We start from the raw sequence: 16,082 nt of genomic DNA on the forward strand, positions 1-16,082 counted from the left end.
CATATAACTAAAACGCGTTTATTTGCAAATATTACGAGAATACATTTGCGAATATTGATTCTAATCAGCAATAGAGATTATCTCAAGTATAACACTTGGAGTAAAATTAATTTATCAAAATACGATCATAGTTGATAATTTTTAATCATCGTACGTATCTTAAACTTAGACATACTTTCATATACGATTTCCATAAGTTATCCTTATCAGATTACAGAGAAGCGTTCTTGGATCTATCTATCTGACATGATACTTTGTTTCAAAATGAACCGCTCTTTTTTAGTTCGTCGATATAACGCTACATGGCGCGCGCATTCGACTGCATCTTAGAATTTGTTGTTTCTGATCTATCAAGAGATGCCTGTCATTGTAATTTATGGTATGAATTATATTCATTGTGTTGAATGTCAATGATATTAGTTAATTCTGGAAAATACATAATTGCAAGTCCGACGATTTCGTTCGTTTCTCAATGAAAGTTCTGTGCAAATAAGATTCCTATAATTATATTTTAAATATCTCGCCCGTAATGCCTTGACAAAAGGAATTTGGCTTCTGAACTCGCTGCATTTATTTGATAAACAAGCTATCTTTCGTTTGACAGGCTTGTCTAAACAAAAGTATCGGGAAACATTTAACAATGTCAGCCACCGAAACTACGGTCATTTTCGCAAAACTGGAAGCATTGAAAGACATCAAGTACATATACGAATTTGCATATACAAAGTCTTTCTTTAAAGACGATGAAATGTTTTAAACAATCCGAAAAGTTTAACGTGCCTTTGTGCAACGTCACTATAGTGAACTGTAATATGATTCAATTTATTTTCTTCTAAAACAAAACTTCTAAATATTTTGTGTACTTTGTTAGGTCGAAAACACTCCAATTGGAAAAGATGAAGCAAAGAATCTTGCAAGAAGTAGAACAAACTGAACAAGAAGAAAAATGTTTGCTGGAGTATAAACAAGAAATGGATCTTCTTATGCAAGAAAAAATGGCACATGTCGAAGAATTACGTCAAATACATGCGGATATAAATGCGGTATGATGAAACATAGATCTAATATCTTGGTTCTAGATTATAGGTGTAATTATTTATGTAACTATGGTAGATGGAAGCTGTTATTAAACAAGCAGAAGAAGCTAGAAATAAAGCAAGAGAGACAGCAAAATTAATCCATAATAACGATTATCAACCTCTAAAACATGATATTGATCGTATGCGTAGGGAATTTTTAGGATTGGAAAGGTTACCAGAATTATATGAAACAGAATCTGATCTCATTTCACCAGAGTAAGTTGAAATGTAAAATAAATATAAGCTGTCTTGAATTGAATTATTAAACTATTATAATTATTATAACAAAGATTGTTTGTTCATAGCTACTTTGACCGTCCAATGCAAAAAGCAGAATGGAGGGTTGAAGTAAGGGGAGAAGATTTATTACCCCCTCTTACTCTGCACCATCCTGGTCACCCAGGTGGTTCCACACCTTTCCTTGCTCCTCAACCTCTTCAAGGTCCAAGTAAGCCAGAACCAAGACCATTGCCACCAGCCCCAGGCCCACCTGCTCCAACATTCAGGTACCACTGGTATATCGCAATTTTATATTATATTTCTATATAATACATAAGTCACATTAGCCAACTAAGTTAGTTGTATCCAATATACTTAACTTTATAAAAATTTTATTGACAGTGACAAATAACAAAAGTGCTCTATATGTTACGATACATTAAAATATACTATATATAGTAGTATATTAGCTTTTATGTTTTGTGTCTTTGCTTTTAGGCAACAACCACCCCCTATGAAATCATGTTTATCATGTCACCAACAAATTCATAGAAATGCACCAATCTGTCCCCTTTGTAAAGCTAAGTCGCGATCACGTAATCCCAAGAAGCCAAAGAAAAAAGACTAATTATATTTATAAGTGTTATTTATACTATGAACCATCAAGCATTTCTATCACATAATTCTAAGGGTATGTGTTAATGCTTTTTTTATAACTTAAAATAGTTTGACTACTATAAAAACATGCATTCGTGCAAAGTGTATAAAAGTGTTTGCAAAATGTATGTATTTATAGTAATGTTTTTAACTTTTCTTAGAAATTCATTTTTGATTTTTATAATACTTGTATCAACCAGTTGTAAGACACTGAATTTTCGCGACCATAATTAAATAATTTTTACCATCAATAAGATATACAAATAAATCTGCACGATTCTTAAGATTTTAATTAGTTTTTTATATTCATTTTTATAAAATAGTAATTGATGCAAAGATCATTTCTTCAAATACAAACACATATTGCTTTAGGCGCATCCTTTATTGCACACGTCGTTTTATATAATTATTTTAGCAAATATATATACATTTTAGTAAAACGTACTTCACTAACTACAATTATTTTAATGCAAAAATTTATAATTTTTTTTTAATTTGTAACCTTACCCAACTTTTTTCATTCATAATACTCACTGAGTTTATTCAACTGTAGTACAAAACATCATTCAATTATTTATGGTAAGTACTTACAAATCCAGATTATTCTGTGAAAAACATTTGTAACTGTTAAATTTAATTGCACTCTTATTTTTATATAAATTGAGCTAAATATCAGTCTTTCTATGTTATTATGATAGGTATATTCATATAAATTTAAAAACTATACACAATATTTTTAAACAAATTTTTCCATAAAAAATATACTTGCGTGTGTATACTTGTATAATTTTCATGTATTGAATCATATCATAAAATCGTAATAAGTGTTGTAGAATTCTTTTTTTTTTTATCATATTGTATTATATATCATTTTCATTTTGTAATTTTACTTTATAAGATTGAGTCTAAAACTGAACAAGTTCATTACTTACATTATATTATTCTAAAAATTACACGACCCTGGTTATATTCTTTCATTGTTACCTACATATTTATGTATATAAAATATGTATTTTAAGAAACCTGTAAATATCCATAAAAAATATACTTGCATTTCGTAATATCATAATTGCATTTATATTAAACTCTTAATGGCAGCCATATGTTATGTATATAAGCTCGAAAAAAATAAAATCGAACTTAGAGTGTAGTACTCACTACACTTTATCACATCCCTCATTTTTGTTATTTTTATGTGAATCATTTGATCCTTGAGCATCATTAGATTTGAAGTGAACTAATGGAATTTCCGCGTCTTTTGATGGAATTATTACTTTTGGCGGAACCAACCGTTCGTTTACAATTTGTAACCATATCATACATATTATCAATGTTAAACCAGTAACACCAAACGTATGATATGTTCCAAAACGAGTATAAATTACACTAACAAATATTGGACCTAACACACGAGAAGCACATCCAGCACCTGTCATAAATCCCATCCAAACTCCTTGAGGACGAGGTCCTAATACTTTACTGAAGATAGTTTGTATTAAAGTGACACCTAATGGATATCCTATAGTAGTGAATCCGTACCCAATGAAAAACTGTGTGACGGTAAGTTGCGGTGTATAGGTACACCATTCTTGAGTATGTGGACATCCTACGATGTCTATACCATCGGCATCTTTTGTAATGTTGTTAAATGCTATAAAATAAAATAATTTTAATGTCTCTAGATTTAAATATTATATAGAATATAAATGAGATGCTCTGTTTATTTCTGTACATACGTCCGTAATCAGCAATTTTCGGAGGGTCTGGCCCCCATGGAATATATAAAATTCTTCCTATTACCATAAACAAAAATCCACCCCACAACATTACCTTACGTTCATTAAATCTGAAAATATTTAAGAAATAAATAAGGAGTCATTTTCCTGCAACATATCCCCACAAAAAATTGATACCTTTTGCATAAAGGTTCGATCATAACAAATGTGATACATGACATAATAGCCCCAATACTCATTAGTAGACCCATATAATATAGAGATTCCGTTTTCGACCATGCAAATTGATCCATAGTTAAAGAAGTACCAAGTCTATAAAGAAATAAGAGTATAAAATATGACATAAAAAGATTTTATATTTTGAAATTGTACTTACGTTTCAAGGAGGACAAAATTAAATACTAAAACAAAAAAAGCACATATTAATGTCACTGCTGCCAGAATGTCTGGTTTTATAGACTTCAGGGTTTCTTCTTCTGTAATTAATAGATGAATGTTTCAATAAAATATTAACATATCTATTTAATTAGAATATTATTTAATTTAAATACATTTACCAGTTTGTTTTCCTTCATTTCTCATTGCCTCGCGAATAGCAATTCGATGTTCTGTGAAATTCCATGGAAGGAATAAAGCAAAATTAAGGATTCCCATTATAACATTTATCCAACCAGTCATAGTATACATATTAATAGGTACATTTATAAAATATACGCCCTTTTCTCCAAGAGGTGTAACTGCAGCTTGCAAACCAGGACCTACTACAAATCCTAACACCTAACACATTTTAAAACAAGCTATATATAAAATTCTATTAACACATATGAAGAAATGTTAAATCACATTACCTGAGCTAGAGACACCATTGAAACAGCATGTGTTCTTTCTACAAATTTTGTAGCTGCTGAGAGATAAGATCGAGCTACTGCGATATTAGCTAAAAACATCATATTATATAAACAAATATCAACAATTCTTTTTTATCTGGTGATATTAAAATTAAATAAACTGCTAACCAGAGCTAACTCCAACCAAGAATCTAGCAGCTATCATGTACATTTTTTGATCACCTGGTACAATCTCAAGGACACTATATAATCCTGATGCAAATGTAAATAGAGCTAATGTTGATAAAAGTGGAAGTCTTATAGATCCCCTTCTATCTCCCCACCATCCTACTAAAGGAGAGAATAACATTTGTCCCAAAGGATTTGCTGCAACTACATATCCCATGAACTCTTTACCAGCATCTTTATCCAACTACAACATTAATCCATAATAATATTTTACATACCAAAGTTCATTTTTATTATATCTTTATCATACTTACTTTATCAAGATATGGCCATACTCCTGTGAGTATAATACTGAATCCAAGCGACATAAGAAACATAGTAAAATAAATTGCATAGATGCTTCTCCATCGCTCTTTTCTTTCATCAACAGTTTCCAACTCATCATCCACAGGAATAATATTTCTGCCAAAATAAAATATTAATATATCAATATATCAAAGTAATTAAATATTTCAGAATTTTAATGTACTTTTATATAATACCTTTTGTGAAGTAATTTCCTACACCACTCCATTAAAAGTCAAATAAAATTTGCATAAAACAATGAAGTACACTCTCTTTTTACAATTATAAATTTAGTATAAATATAAATATTAATTTCTCACAATCTTTTTAACGTTAGCTGACTTCAATAATAATGTTACAAACCTAAGAAATGATAATATATAATTTTAAATATATATTTTGTTGTTAAAGATAATACATATGTCCCCTCTCACATCATTAAACTTTTGTCAAAAACAAATAAATCGCATTTATATCATTTATATTTATATTGGAAAATACTTGTTATAAAAAAAAAGCATTGTGACATTCTTTTTAAACATTCCAATTTCATCTTGCCAAAAAGGTATTTAAAAATATTTTATGGATATAAAATGATTTACCTTCTCAAAAATACATAAAGAACAAGAAATGTTACTTACTCTATTTAATGAATAACTGAACTACTAAATTATGCTTTTATTATCGGATTTTAAATGAACATTTTCGATATATCAAAAATAAAAGATAGTAGAACACAGGATTTTGCGCGTGCTACTTCCTTTTAAAAATTTGCGCACACGCATGTCACTTGAGAATATTACAAACAGGCTAAATTCATCACTGTAGGCTCAAAAAAAGTTTGTCCTACGTCATCGCAAGTGTTTGTTGAATTTATTCATGTCCTCTCTCATATACCAAACAATGTACTGCTACAACAAGTTAGATTAATGTATAGACGAATGCAAACGAACGCTCAATTGATTCACTTATTATCATGGATTGTGGAGCATACGCTTTTCATTTACATATGAATATTAATCACTAATCACGTTTCGAAGCGACTACTTTCTAACTATCAACCTTTGCTTCAATTCCACACATATATCTCTAAAAATGGATAGTTAACTCGTGACATATCCACATGTCTCTCTTCTTTGTTCAATTACGTTTAATGATATCTGTCGAAGACAAAAAGAACACGTGTTTCAAACCTACTAATATAACAGCTGATTGTCTCATTTAATACATGTATACATATATGAACATATAGTATATATATATAAATTTATATTGCTACATAAGTGCTACATTCTTTGCTGTATAATATTTCATCTTCATCTTGTAAATATGTACCTATATTTGTATGTATGTGTTATGCAAATATGTATTTTGTAGTCTTATTGCATTAGTCCTGCGTTATAAGTATCTACGTTAGATGCTTTATCACTTTACAATAGAAAAATTGATGATTGGATAATTAAAATTATTTATTGAATTAGATTATACATCATGAGAAGTTTCTAACAATTTGACATCTATCTCGTGACTTTTATGACAAATAACTTTTTAGATTATATCTCAAATAGGTTATTTTTTAAAAAGAAATAGTTAATTTCTATTTTTCTTTTATTTCAGTATTCATTGAAATCAGGTCATCATGATAATATGATGTCAAATTTAATTTCACTCCATTAAAAACAGCATTTAAATTAAAAAGTAAAATTTAATATAAAAGTGCACAGTATATGTAATTGTAATAAGATGTTCATTTGGTTCAACTATAAACTACCTAATTTTATTTTGGATTATTTTAAGCAACATGCATCAAATTAGTTTCTCCTAAAAATTAAATTGTACAATAATTAATAAAAATTATATTACAATGTAAAAAAAAAGTACTAATGTTTTTATGAAGAAATTATGTACAAACTTATATTATTTATATTATTAAACCTATATCTATGTGTTTAAATATTTTATTATCCAATAAATGATTACAGTCAATTGTAGAAATTTATAGAACAGATATTTGTAGGAATTTATTTATAACTTCAATAATCATGATCTGTGATGAGGTTTATAGCGATGATTAGAATAATGTCTACCACAATGTCGATATTCATTTCTATCATTGTTATATCTCTTATTTCTGGGATACCAGGGGTCAGCAATGGGTGGCTTTTTTAATTCCATATTTTTAATTTTCATAAATTCTGTATCTTTCTCAGTGTATCGATCTTTAAATTTCTCTTCACATTCTTCTAAAAATTTTTTTTGTTCATCAGTTAGGTTTTTTTCTCCCATAGCATCTCCTTTTGTTTATGTAAATTTGATAACAACAATAGTATATAGCTGTAAAATAATTAAACAGTTTTAAGATATACAAAAATGTCAATATTAAAAAATATTAACCAAAAATATTATCATAATTTTGAAAATAAAAGTAAATTTGGTTTATCTAAAATTCTTCATTGCTTGATGTCTATAAATAGCTTACAATATAATAATACGCAAATTTTTTTGTTCTGTTTATGCAACGGAAATATTAGTTTTCAATATGTATTTAAAAATTTTCTATGTCACGCAATTCTATATATCTATTATTATTATTACCTTTCTTATGTTTATTTAATTTAAAATTTTGACTGTGTATTCGTCACTTCGTACAAATTCAGAACTCCAAGATCTAATGTAGTTTTATAGGTTATATTTATATTTACAGACAGAAATTGCAATTTTACATCGATTACATCATCTGTGAGACATGATGCTTTTATAAATAACATTTATATTTTTTAGTAAATATAATTATTTCTAACATTTGAGTATGTTTGCTATTTTTACGTATAAAATAAATATATTGAATTATATAATTAATAAATCATGTTTCAAAATATAATACGGCTTTTAAATAAGTAAAGGATAATTTATTCGAACTAAATATAAAGTATGAATATTAAAACATATTAATGAATATGAAACATAAGATTTATATTTCATAAAAATAAAATGTAATAAAATAAAGTTTAAATTTAATAATAATAAATAATAAATAATAAATACATAAAACAAATGAAAATAAAGCGTTTCTATGTATATACATATCGATATGGCATCAAACATGGTATTCTCATGTGAACTAGGCTTAAAAGATTTTGGCGGTACAACCGTCAGCGTTGTGTCCTAACTTATAGTTATATGTATGCTATTCAGCTGAATTTTGTAGTACGCTATACATTGAAAGAACGAGAAAACGTGTTCATTTGTAATTATTTTTTAAGGTACAAATACATTCCTAGCGCATTTATTTGGACATAAATATAAGAAGTTCGTATTTTTTTTAAGAGTAATAACTTCTGTAGAAAAATTCGATAAAAATAATCGATTTTATACAATATGATATCCGCTATTATACCAAAGGCAGAAAGTTACGAGGTAGAGAAACAAATACAGGATGAAAATGATGGGGGAGAAATACCCTTAAATAGTCGAGTTATCGAAGAAAATAAGGGCACAGGTAAGAAATAAAAATAATTTACAAAAATACATAGTTTGTAGTTTAAACCATAAGGGTTAAATTTAATTTATATTCATCAGTGACTGACGCTATGATACTTCAAGAAAATGGTAACGATAGGAAAAAACTACGTAGTGGGAAGTATATTAGTATAGATCCCACATCTGATTTGAATAAAATTAATGCAGATGTGATTAAACATCCATCACCACAACAAAGGTCCCAGTCAAAAAAATGTGTTAAAAGAAAAAGTAATGAAAGTGAAGAGTTCGAAGCAAAATCTCCTATGTTAATAGAAAAAGAAGAAATAATATGTGATGGTAACACTGATTTAGAATTAAAGCAAAAACAATCAGATTCAAGTGATGAAGCTGAGAACATCCTAAAGAAAATTAAAACTGAGAATAACGATACAACGAATATAGAAGAATCCAAAATATTGCCCCAGAAACCTGTCAATGTATATCAAAAATGTGATTATTGTTGTCAAAAGTTAACAAACATGGATATAAAAATATATCCAGGGCATCCTAATGGTGCAGTAGAAGAAATGATTGCATTAACAGATCCTAGATTATCTTTATTCACAGGAGAAGAAGCTATGGTTCATGAAAGTGACGAAAGGCCACAAAATAAATTGACTCACTTCTGGTAGGCATTCCTTATAATAGAAAAATTATATAAATCTATTTTCTCTTAATTAAATTTCATTTTATGTATGTTGTCTTCTTTTTTCTTTTTATAGTGTATATGATAAGAATGGTCATTTATGTTCTTTTGATACTGGTCTAATCGAAAAGAATGTGGTGCTTTATTTTTCTGGTTATATGAAACCTATTTATGAAGAAAACTCGTGTCCAGAAGGAGGTGTGCCTACAAAAGACATGGGACCAATAAATGAATGGTGGGTGTCAGGATTTGATGGTGGAGAATTGGCACTTGTGGGATTCACCACAGCATTTGCAGAATATATACTGATGGAACCTGCTGAAGCATATGCACCATTTATGGATTCCGTAAAAGAAAAAATTTACATGAGCAAAATAGTTATAGAGTTTTTATTAGATGAAATAAACCCTACATATGAAGATTTATTGAATAAACTGCAGGTAAAAATTTTTTCACTTTTTTTAACATAAGATATTTCACATTTTGATGTATTAACTTTTATCAAAACATATTTTTTAGACGATAGTTCCACCAAAAGGATTGGCTAGATTTACAGAAGATTCTTTGTTACGGTATGCACAATTCATTTGTGATCAAGTTATTTCTTTTGATGCATCAGCAAGACCAGAAGATCCTTTATTAATTACAAGCCCGTGTATGCGTGCGTTAATAACTCTTGCTGGTGTAACATTAAATAAGAGGATTGCGCTACGCAGAACGCAATCTAGAGATCCAAAAAATAAAAAAGTCACTTGGACGAAAGCTACGACTACAAAATTAGTCAATAATATGTTTGAAACATTTTTCTCTGATCAAATAGCTACAAATAATGACAAAGAAGTATCGGTATGTAATCAAGATTCTTATAATAAATAATGTTATATGTATATATACTATGTATAATATATTGTTATAGGGACCTAAAAGACAGAGGTGTGGGGTATGTGAAACTTGCCAGCAGCCAGATTGTGGAATTTGTACAGCTTGCAAAGATATGATTAAATTTGGTGGATCTGGAAGAAGTAAGCAAGCTTGCAACAGAAGAAGATGTCCAAATATGGCTATACAGGTAAGATATTTTAATAATATTTTAATAATGGCATTAATATAGAACATTTTCTTTTGTAAAATATACGTATTAAATACTTATTAATTAATTGTAGGAAGCAGATGATTCAGACCAAGAAGATGACGATTTTAATGATACATTAGTAGGAAATGTAAAGATTACTCAAAAAATGATTTTGAAAGAATTTAAACACGTAGAGAAAGAAATTACATGGGTGGGAGAGCCAATCATAGACGATGGACGAAGAACATTTTATAACTCTGTCATAGTCGTTGATGAAGAAATAAAAGGAAATGATTGTGTTTTAATTGAATCAAACGATCCTACTGTACCATTACAAATAGCTAAAGTCATTTATATGTGGGAAGATAAAAATGGTGCAAAACTATGTCATGCTAACTGGTTCAGAAGAGGTAGTGACACCGTACTTGGTGAAACATCAGATCCTTTAGAATTGTTTTTACTTGATGAATGTGACAATGTTCCATTCACTTCAGTTAAATCCAAAGCTACTGTCATTTATAAAACTTGCCCAAAAAATTGGAATGAACTAGGTATTTATATTATCTACTCTCAAGGAATATAGAATGATCAATTTTAGACATTAGTTGATTATATTTCAGGAAATGTATTGCCAGAAGATGAAATACAAAATAAAGATGGGAAGACATTCTTTTATCAAAAAAAATATACTCCAGAAACAGCTCGTTTTGAAGATTGTGCTTCAGATCCTGAATGTCCACGGAAAGAAATCAGTCATCGTTTTTGTCCTGCCTGTGTACGTTTTACTACATTGCAATGTTATTACACACCAAAAGTCTTTAATAGGGAAGAAGAGAAGAGCAGCAAGGAAGTGACATACAGTATGGCAAAATATAAGGGTGAAGAATTTAGAGTTGGTTCTACTGTATTTTTAATGCCAGCGGCTATAAAGTATAAATTTACATCGACGTATCATATTTCTCCCAAAGTAAAGAAAGGGAAAGTAGATGAAGATATGTATCCCGAATATTATCGCAAATCATCAGACCATGTGAAAGGATCTAATTATGATACACCAGAACCATTTCATATTGGATACATAAATTCAATCTATGCAACTACTAACAATAAGTTAGTTGCATCATCTGATATATGGATTAAAATAAATAAGTTGTATCGACCAGAAAACACACATAAAGGACTCACATTAATGCAACAAGTTGATCTCAATACGGTATATTGGAGTGAAGAAGGTAAAATATTACTTAAAAAATTCAGAAATTATATACATTAATATAAGTCAATTAACATATCTTTTAACTAAAAAATTTCAGTTTGTGATGTTAAATTTTCGGATGTAGCCGGAAAATGTTATCTGGCGTATTCAGAAAATTTAGATCAGTCTGTAGAAGAATGGACTGCTGCTGGTCCAAATCGTTTTTATTTTTCTCAAGCATATAACGCCTTAGAAAAGACGTTTGTTGATCCACCATACTATGCTATGAATATTGGAAAATCTGTGATTGGGAAAGGGAAAGGAAAAGCAAAGTGCAAAAGTAAAAAAGTAGAGAATAGTAATAAGAAAATAGTTGATAAACCTATAGGTTATTGTAAGGTGATAAGAAAGTTAAAAACGTTAGATGTTTTTGCTGGCTGTGGTGGTTAGTATAACCCTTAAAATTTAATTGCATGAGGTGTTGAAAATTTCCTAAAATTGAAATTGCGTTATAGGATTATCTGAAGGATTACGACAAGCTGGTATTGTTGATAACCAATGGGCAATTGAAAGAGATGAACCAGCTGCATGTGCATATCGACTCAATAATCCTAATTCAACAGTATTTTGTGAAGATTGCAATGTACTTTTATCGAAAGTTATGAAAGTAAGTTTAACTAACAATGCAAAATTATAAAAAAATACGATATATATAATATAAAATATATTTCTATCTTTTGTAGGGCGACCTTTGCGATAATAATGGACAACGTTTACCTCAGAAAGGGGAAGTAGAATTATTATGTGGTGGTCCACCTTGCCAAGGTTTTAGTGGCATGAATCGTTTTAATTCACGGCAATATTCGTTATTTAAAAATTCTTTAGTTGCATCATGTTTGTCTTATTGCGATTACTATAGACCAAAATTCTTTATTATGGAAAATGTTAGAAACTTTGTATCTTTTAAAAGAAGTATGGTACTCAAATTAACGTTAAGGTGCCTTGTACGAATGGGTTACCAATGTACATTTGGTATTCTGCAAGCTGGAAACTACGGTATTCCGCAAACAAGAAGGAGGTATATAACATTTAAATTATATCGATTAATTGTTTTGGCATATATATTCTTTATTCATTTGTTTCTAGATTAATAATATTAGCTGCTGCACCTGGAGAAGTACTTCCAAAATACCCTGAACCAACCCATGTATTTAGCAAACGGGCTTGCCAACTAAGCGTCATTGTTGATAATAAAAAAGTAATTAAATTAGTATTAATGTCTACATAAATTTAATTAATTAAATCGTCTACCTAATGTATTTATTAATACATTTACATAAGTTCGATAACATATTTTATGTCTTTTTTAATAGTATTCATCAAATTGTGATTGGATAGAGTCAGCACCATATAGAACGATTAGTGTTCGTGATGCAATGTCTGATTTACCTAATATCCGGAATGGGTGGAATACGGAAGAAATGGCTTATAGTGATGAGCCAATATCCCACTTTCAAAGAAAAGTAAACAAAATAACAGTAACTGCTAATATAGCATTATTAATATTAACATAACTTTTCTTATATAATTTTCCTTATGTTTGTTTACAGGTAAGACCTAAAGAACCAGATGCAATATTGAGAGACCATATTTGCAAAGATATGGCTCCACTAGTTGAAGCGCGCATAGCACATATTCCGACTGCGAGTGGATCTGATTGGCGAGATTTGCCAAATATTGCATTGCGTTTAAGTGATGGAACATACTCAAAAAAACTGTAAATAACTTTTATTTATAATTTTTTAGATATTAGAACAGAATGATTAATTTAAAGAATAAATAACTTATTCTTTCTTTGTTATATATTGCAGAGAATATCTGTATCATGATAAGAAAGCAGGTAAGAGTTCTACTGGAGCACATCGTGGCGTATGTAGTTGTTGCGCGGGCAAGATGTGTGATCCAATGGCTAGACAGTATAATACTTTGATCCCGTGGTGTTTACCTCATACTGGAAGACGTCATAATCATTGGGCAGGCTTATACGGTAGATTAGAATGGGATGGATTTTTCGGTACTACCATCACTAATCCTGAACCTATGGGCAAACAGGTACGTATTATGTCACTTTTAAAATTTTATTCATAAGTATTTAATTCTATCGTTTATGCATAGGGCCGTGTCCTACATCCGGAACAAACCAGAGTTGTCAGTGTAAGAGAGTGTGCTAGATCACAAGGTTTCCCGGACTCTTTTCGCTTTTACGGAAATATACTTGATAAACATCGTCAAATTGGTAACGCAGTTCCACCACCATTGGGTGCTGCTTTGGGTTTCGAAATTAGAAAATGCCTCGAAGATGACGATGCCGATCATATAGAAAAAAAGGTGGAAGATTTTCAAGATTGATAAGAATATTATAAATTTAATCTTTATAAAAATTAATAAGAATATACTAAGTTACAAATTTTCTTTTATCTATATAAATTTATCCGCATGTGTTCAGTAAAAATATGTGGATGTTTTTACTAGTTACATAACCAAAAGTATTGTGATGCATATTTGTTATGTAATATTAGTCGCAAAAATACTACATTTTTTTCTATATACAAAATAATTTCCGAGAATAGATAGCAGTATTTTAAGTTAACTTATCAAAATATTTCTCAATATATTTAAGACTTTGTATGTATTAAAAGCCATTTTATATAAAAAAAAATTTGTGATTTTATTACGTCATATGTATATATTGTATCTTTTCAGTTATATGTTAAAATATTGTTTACCAATATAATTTTATTAGTTACAAATAAAGTTCAAGTAATGCAAAAAATATTTATTATAAAATAAAAGTTTTATAACAAAAAAATGTTCGTAATCTTTAAGCTTATATAAATTATTTTTATACTAATAACAAATATTTCTCTTCAAATTTTCATAGCAAACACAAATGCATGTATAGTAAAAGATAATGAAGATTAGTTTCTCCCCCATTCACAACTGTTCAAGTTTGAGAATAGGCATGGTGTTTTCAATGTACACATTGTATGTTCGAATAGCTTAAACGTTTAAATAGTATTTCACGAATTCTTTCTTTTATCATGTGGGCTGATACTATTTTAATCGTATTTATTAGTATTTGTACAGCTTTATTAGGAGAAGGTAATGCTATTTTTTTAAGGTATTGTTTTAAGTTTAAGGTTATATTTATTTCTATATTATACATCCTCGGTTAATTTTGATATTATTGGTAGGTTTAACATGGTTGATGGTTTATAGAACAGAAAAATACCAAAAATTAAAAGCTGAAGTAGAAAAACAAAGTAAAAAACGTAAGTTTTTAATCATGATTATATATGAAGGAACATTGATTATTTAAACATGCATGAAGAAAACTGGTCATAATTTTAATAAATTAAATCTTTATCTTTAAATTAAATTCATTTTAGTGGAAAAAAGAAAAGAAGCACATGGAGATTCATTAGATAAACAACAAAAAAAAAAGATTGAACGGGAAGAAGAAAGATTAAAAAACAATAACAGGGATTTGTCTCTTGTAAAAATGAAATCAATGTTTGCAATTGGATTTGCATTCACAGCTCTCCTAAGTATGTTTAACAGCATTTTTGATGGCAGAGTTGTGGCAAGGTTGCCTTTTGTACCCATTAGTTGGATACAAGGTTTATCACATAGAAACCTTCCAGGAGATGACTATACAGAATGTTCATTTATTTTTTTATATATACTGTGCACCATGAGTATTAGACAGGTAAATTCATACATTTCATATTTGATATGATTTTGTTATTATTAACTTTATTTACAAGAAGTACTGTTGGTTGCAGAATATTCAAAAAATGCTTGGATTTGCACCCTCTAGAACTGCAAGTAAACAGAGTGGAAGTATTTTTGGTCCACCACCTCAACAATTTAAATGAACTTAAATCAATATTATATTGTAAATTCATGTATTTTATGATTCATTGTGTAATTATTATTTAAATTTTGATACCATACTTGGTAAATATTTAAATGTTTATGAATGACCAATATATGATAAATATAAACCTAATGTATATGTTATATTTGTTAAGTATATTTAATTACATATATAATGAATATATATTCAATACTGATGCTTGTTTTTTAATAAAACTTTATATGATACATTATATCAATGAACATTATAAAATTATTAACGTTTCAGACAAAATTAACGAAATAGACAATTATAAACACAAAAACGATGTTTTGATGTTACAGTAAAAAGGTAAATTAGAAATATTTAAAAATAAATGGAGAAAAAATGTTATAAAGGAAGTCTTTCAATTTAATAATGCAGCATATTTTAGAAAATAGGTATGACTCATGTATTCCATCAAGCAGCTCTTATACAACAATGTTATATACAAACATAATGATCAATCATATACAAAAAAATAACCACTACCTTTAATTCATAAAAAATATTTAATACAACAATAGTATATCAGTGATCTATTTCATGGAGCACATGACCGAATTTATAAGTGAAAATGTACTCTATGAATATTAGATCTCTTTGAATTTAACTACTTTAAATCATACATACACAT

At 28.7% G+C, this 16,082-nt stretch overlaps 5 protein-coding genes across 12 annotated transcripts; 3 read left to right on the top strand and 2 right to left on the bottom strand.

The window, feature by feature from the left end:
* Positions 1-347: 347 nt before the first annotated feature.
* On the top strand, positions 348-16,081 carry LOC117230304 (zinc finger C4H2 domain-containing protein). Of its 5 annotated transcripts, XR_004492746.1 has the most exons (6): positions 348-699; positions 872-1,043; positions 1,114-1,295; positions 1,370-1,594; positions 1,797-2,389; positions 15,789-16,081. XR_004492746.1 is itself a non-coding variant. In XM_033487598.1 (5 exons), the coding sequence occupies exons 1-5, from the start codon at positions 641-643 to the stop codon at positions 1,924-1,926; spliced, it is 759 nt and encodes a 252-aa protein (XP_033343489.1). In that variant the 5' UTR covers positions 348-640; the 3' UTR covers positions 1,927-2,247. The 5 variants fall into 5 exon arrangements, 4 of the variants coding, with proteins under 4 accessions (XP_033343489.1, XP_033343490.1, XP_033343491.1 ...); XM_033487598.1 differs by lacking the exon at positions 15,789-16,081 and having other exon boundaries at positions 1,370-1,585; positions 1,797-2,247; XM_033487599.1 differs by lacking the exon at positions 15,789-16,081 and having other exon boundaries at positions 1,385-1,594; positions 1,797-2,247.
* LOC117230303 (major facilitator superfamily domain-containing protein 8) lies at positions 2,439-6,249 on the bottom strand. 2 transcript variants are annotated; one of them, XM_033487596.1, is made up of 10 exons: positions 5,694-6,249; positions 5,250-5,415; positions 5,022-5,169; positions 4,762-4,951; positions 4,540-4,628; positions 4,249-4,468; positions 4,068-4,167; positions 3,869-4,003; positions 3,692-3,801; positions 2,439-3,606 (listed from the first exon to the last, which is right to left on the bottom strand). In XM_033487596.1, the coding sequence occupies exons 2-10, from the start codon at positions 5,279-5,281 to the stop codon at positions 3,113-3,115; spliced, it is 1,518 nt and encodes a 505-aa protein (XP_033343487.1). In that variant the 5' UTR covers positions 5,282-5,415; positions 5,694-6,249; the 3' UTR covers positions 2,439-3,112. The 2 variants fall into 2 exon arrangements, with proteins under 2 accessions (XP_033343487.1, XP_033343486.1); XM_033487595.1 differs by having other exon boundaries at positions 4,708-4,951.
* On the bottom strand, positions 6,993-7,386 carry LOC117230306. Its single transcript, XM_033487605.1, has one exon. The coding sequence runs from the start codon at positions 7,336-7,338 to the stop codon at positions 7,093-7,095; it is 246 nt and encodes an 81-aa protein (XP_033343496.1). The 5' UTR covers positions 7,339-7,386; the 3' UTR covers positions 6,993-7,092.
* On the top strand, positions 8,206-14,026 carry LOC117230300 (DNA (cytosine-5)-methyltransferase PliMCI-like). The gene is made up of 15 exons (XM_033487589.1): positions 8,206-8,551; positions 8,632-9,202; positions 9,297-9,660; positions 9,740-10,066; positions 10,137-10,289; positions 10,384-10,843; positions 10,913-11,524; positions 11,606-11,932; positions 12,003-12,154; positions 12,231-12,565; positions 12,634-12,745; positions 12,861-13,010; positions 13,098-13,264; positions 13,359-13,599; positions 13,663-14,026. Exons 1-15 carry the CDS (start codon positions 8,431-8,433, stop codon positions 13,894-13,896), a joined length of 4,326 nt encoding a protein of 1,441 aa, XP_033343480.1. The 5' UTR covers positions 8,206-8,430; the 3' UTR covers positions 13,897-14,026.
* LOC117230305 (calcium load-activated calcium channel) lies at positions 14,468-15,621 on the top strand. 3 transcript variants are annotated; one of them, XM_033487604.1, is made up of 5 exons: positions 14,468-14,649; positions 14,742-14,819; positions 14,937-15,095; positions 15,192-15,256; positions 15,333-15,614. In XM_033487604.1, the coding sequence occupies exons 1-5, from the start codon at positions 14,589-14,591 to the stop codon at positions 15,423-15,425; spliced, it is 456 nt and encodes a 151-aa protein (XP_033343495.1). In that variant the 5' UTR covers positions 14,468-14,588; the 3' UTR covers positions 15,426-15,614. The 3 variants fall into 3 exon arrangements, with proteins under 3 accessions (XP_033343495.1, XP_033343493.1, XP_033343494.1); XM_033487602.1 differs by having other exon boundaries at positions 14,473-14,649; positions 14,937-15,256; positions 15,333-15,621; XM_033487603.1 differs by having other exon boundaries at positions 14,531-14,668; positions 14,937-15,256; positions 15,333-15,621.
* Position 16,082: the final 1 nt, after the last annotated feature.

The sequence above is a fragment of the Bombus vosnesenskii genome, unplaced genomic scaffold (assembly GCF_011952255.1).
Source record: "Bombus vosnesenskii isolate JDL3184/JDL3185 unplaced genomic scaffold, Bvos_JDL3184-5_v1.1 scf7180000013266, whole genome shotgun sequence".
NCBI classification, from domain to species: domain Eukaryota; kingdom Metazoa; phylum Arthropoda; class Insecta; order Hymenoptera; family Apidae; genus Bombus; species Bombus vosnesenskii.

What these genes read in the sequence shown, in the direction of transcription:
- LOC117230304 (XM_033487598.1), top strand. Translation starts at nt 641, where the DNA reads ATGTCAGCCACCGAAACTACGGTCATTTTCGCAAAACTGGAAGCATTG. An exon ending in TCTGATCTCATTTCACCAGA is followed by an intron (nt 1,296 to 1,369) that starts GTAAGTTGAAAT and finishes ATTATAACAAAG; the next exon opens with ATTGTTTGTTCATAGCTACT. An exon ending in CCACCTGCTCCAACATTCAG is followed by an intron (nt 1,586 to 1,796) that starts GTACCACTGGTA and finishes CTTTGCTTTTAG; the next exon opens with GCAACAACCACCCCCTATGA.
- LOC117230303 (XM_033487595.1), bottom strand. Translation starts at nt 5,281, where the DNA reads ATGGAGTGGTGTAGGAAATTACTTCACAAAAG. An exon ending in AGGAAATTACTTCACAAAAG is followed by an intron (nt 5,170 to 5,249) that starts GTATTATATAAA and finishes TTATTTTGGCAG; the next exon opens with AAATATTATTCCTGTGGATG. An exon ending in CTTGGTTGGAGTTAGCTCTG is followed by an intron (nt 4,629 to 4,707) that starts GTTAGCAGTTTA and finishes TGATGTTTTTAG; the next exon opens with CTAATATCGCAGTAGCTCGA.
- LOC117230306 (XM_033487605.1), bottom strand. Translation starts at nt 7,338, where the DNA reads ATGGGAGAAAAAAACCTAACTGATGAACAAAAAAAATTTTTAGAAGAA.
- LOC117230300 (XM_033487589.1), top strand. Translation starts at nt 8,431, where the DNA reads ATGATATCCGCTATTATACCAAAGGCAGAAAGTTACGAGGTAGAGAAA. An exon ending in GTCCAAATATGGCTATACAG is followed by an intron (nt 10,290 to 10,383) that starts GTAAGATATTTT and finishes AATTAATTGTAG; the next exon opens with GAAGCAGATGATTCAGACCA. An exon ending in TATCCCACTTTCAAAGAAAA is followed by an intron (nt 13,011 to 13,097) that starts GTAAACAAAATA and finishes GTTTGTTTACAG; the next exon opens with GTAAGACCTAAAGAACCAGA.
- LOC117230305 (XM_033487602.1), top strand. Translation starts at nt 14,589, where the DNA reads ATGTGGGCTGATACTATTTTAATCGTATTTATTAGTATTTGTACAGCT. An exon ending in TACAGCTTTATTAGGAGAAG is followed by an intron (nt 14,650 to 14,741) that starts GTAATGCTATTT and finishes TATTATTGGTAG; the next exon opens with GTTTAACATGGTTGATGGTT. An exon ending in AGAAAAACAAAGTAAAAAAC is followed by an intron (nt 14,820 to 14,936) that starts GTAAGTTTTTAA and finishes AATTCATTTTAG; the next exon opens with TGGAAAAAAGAAAAGAAGCA.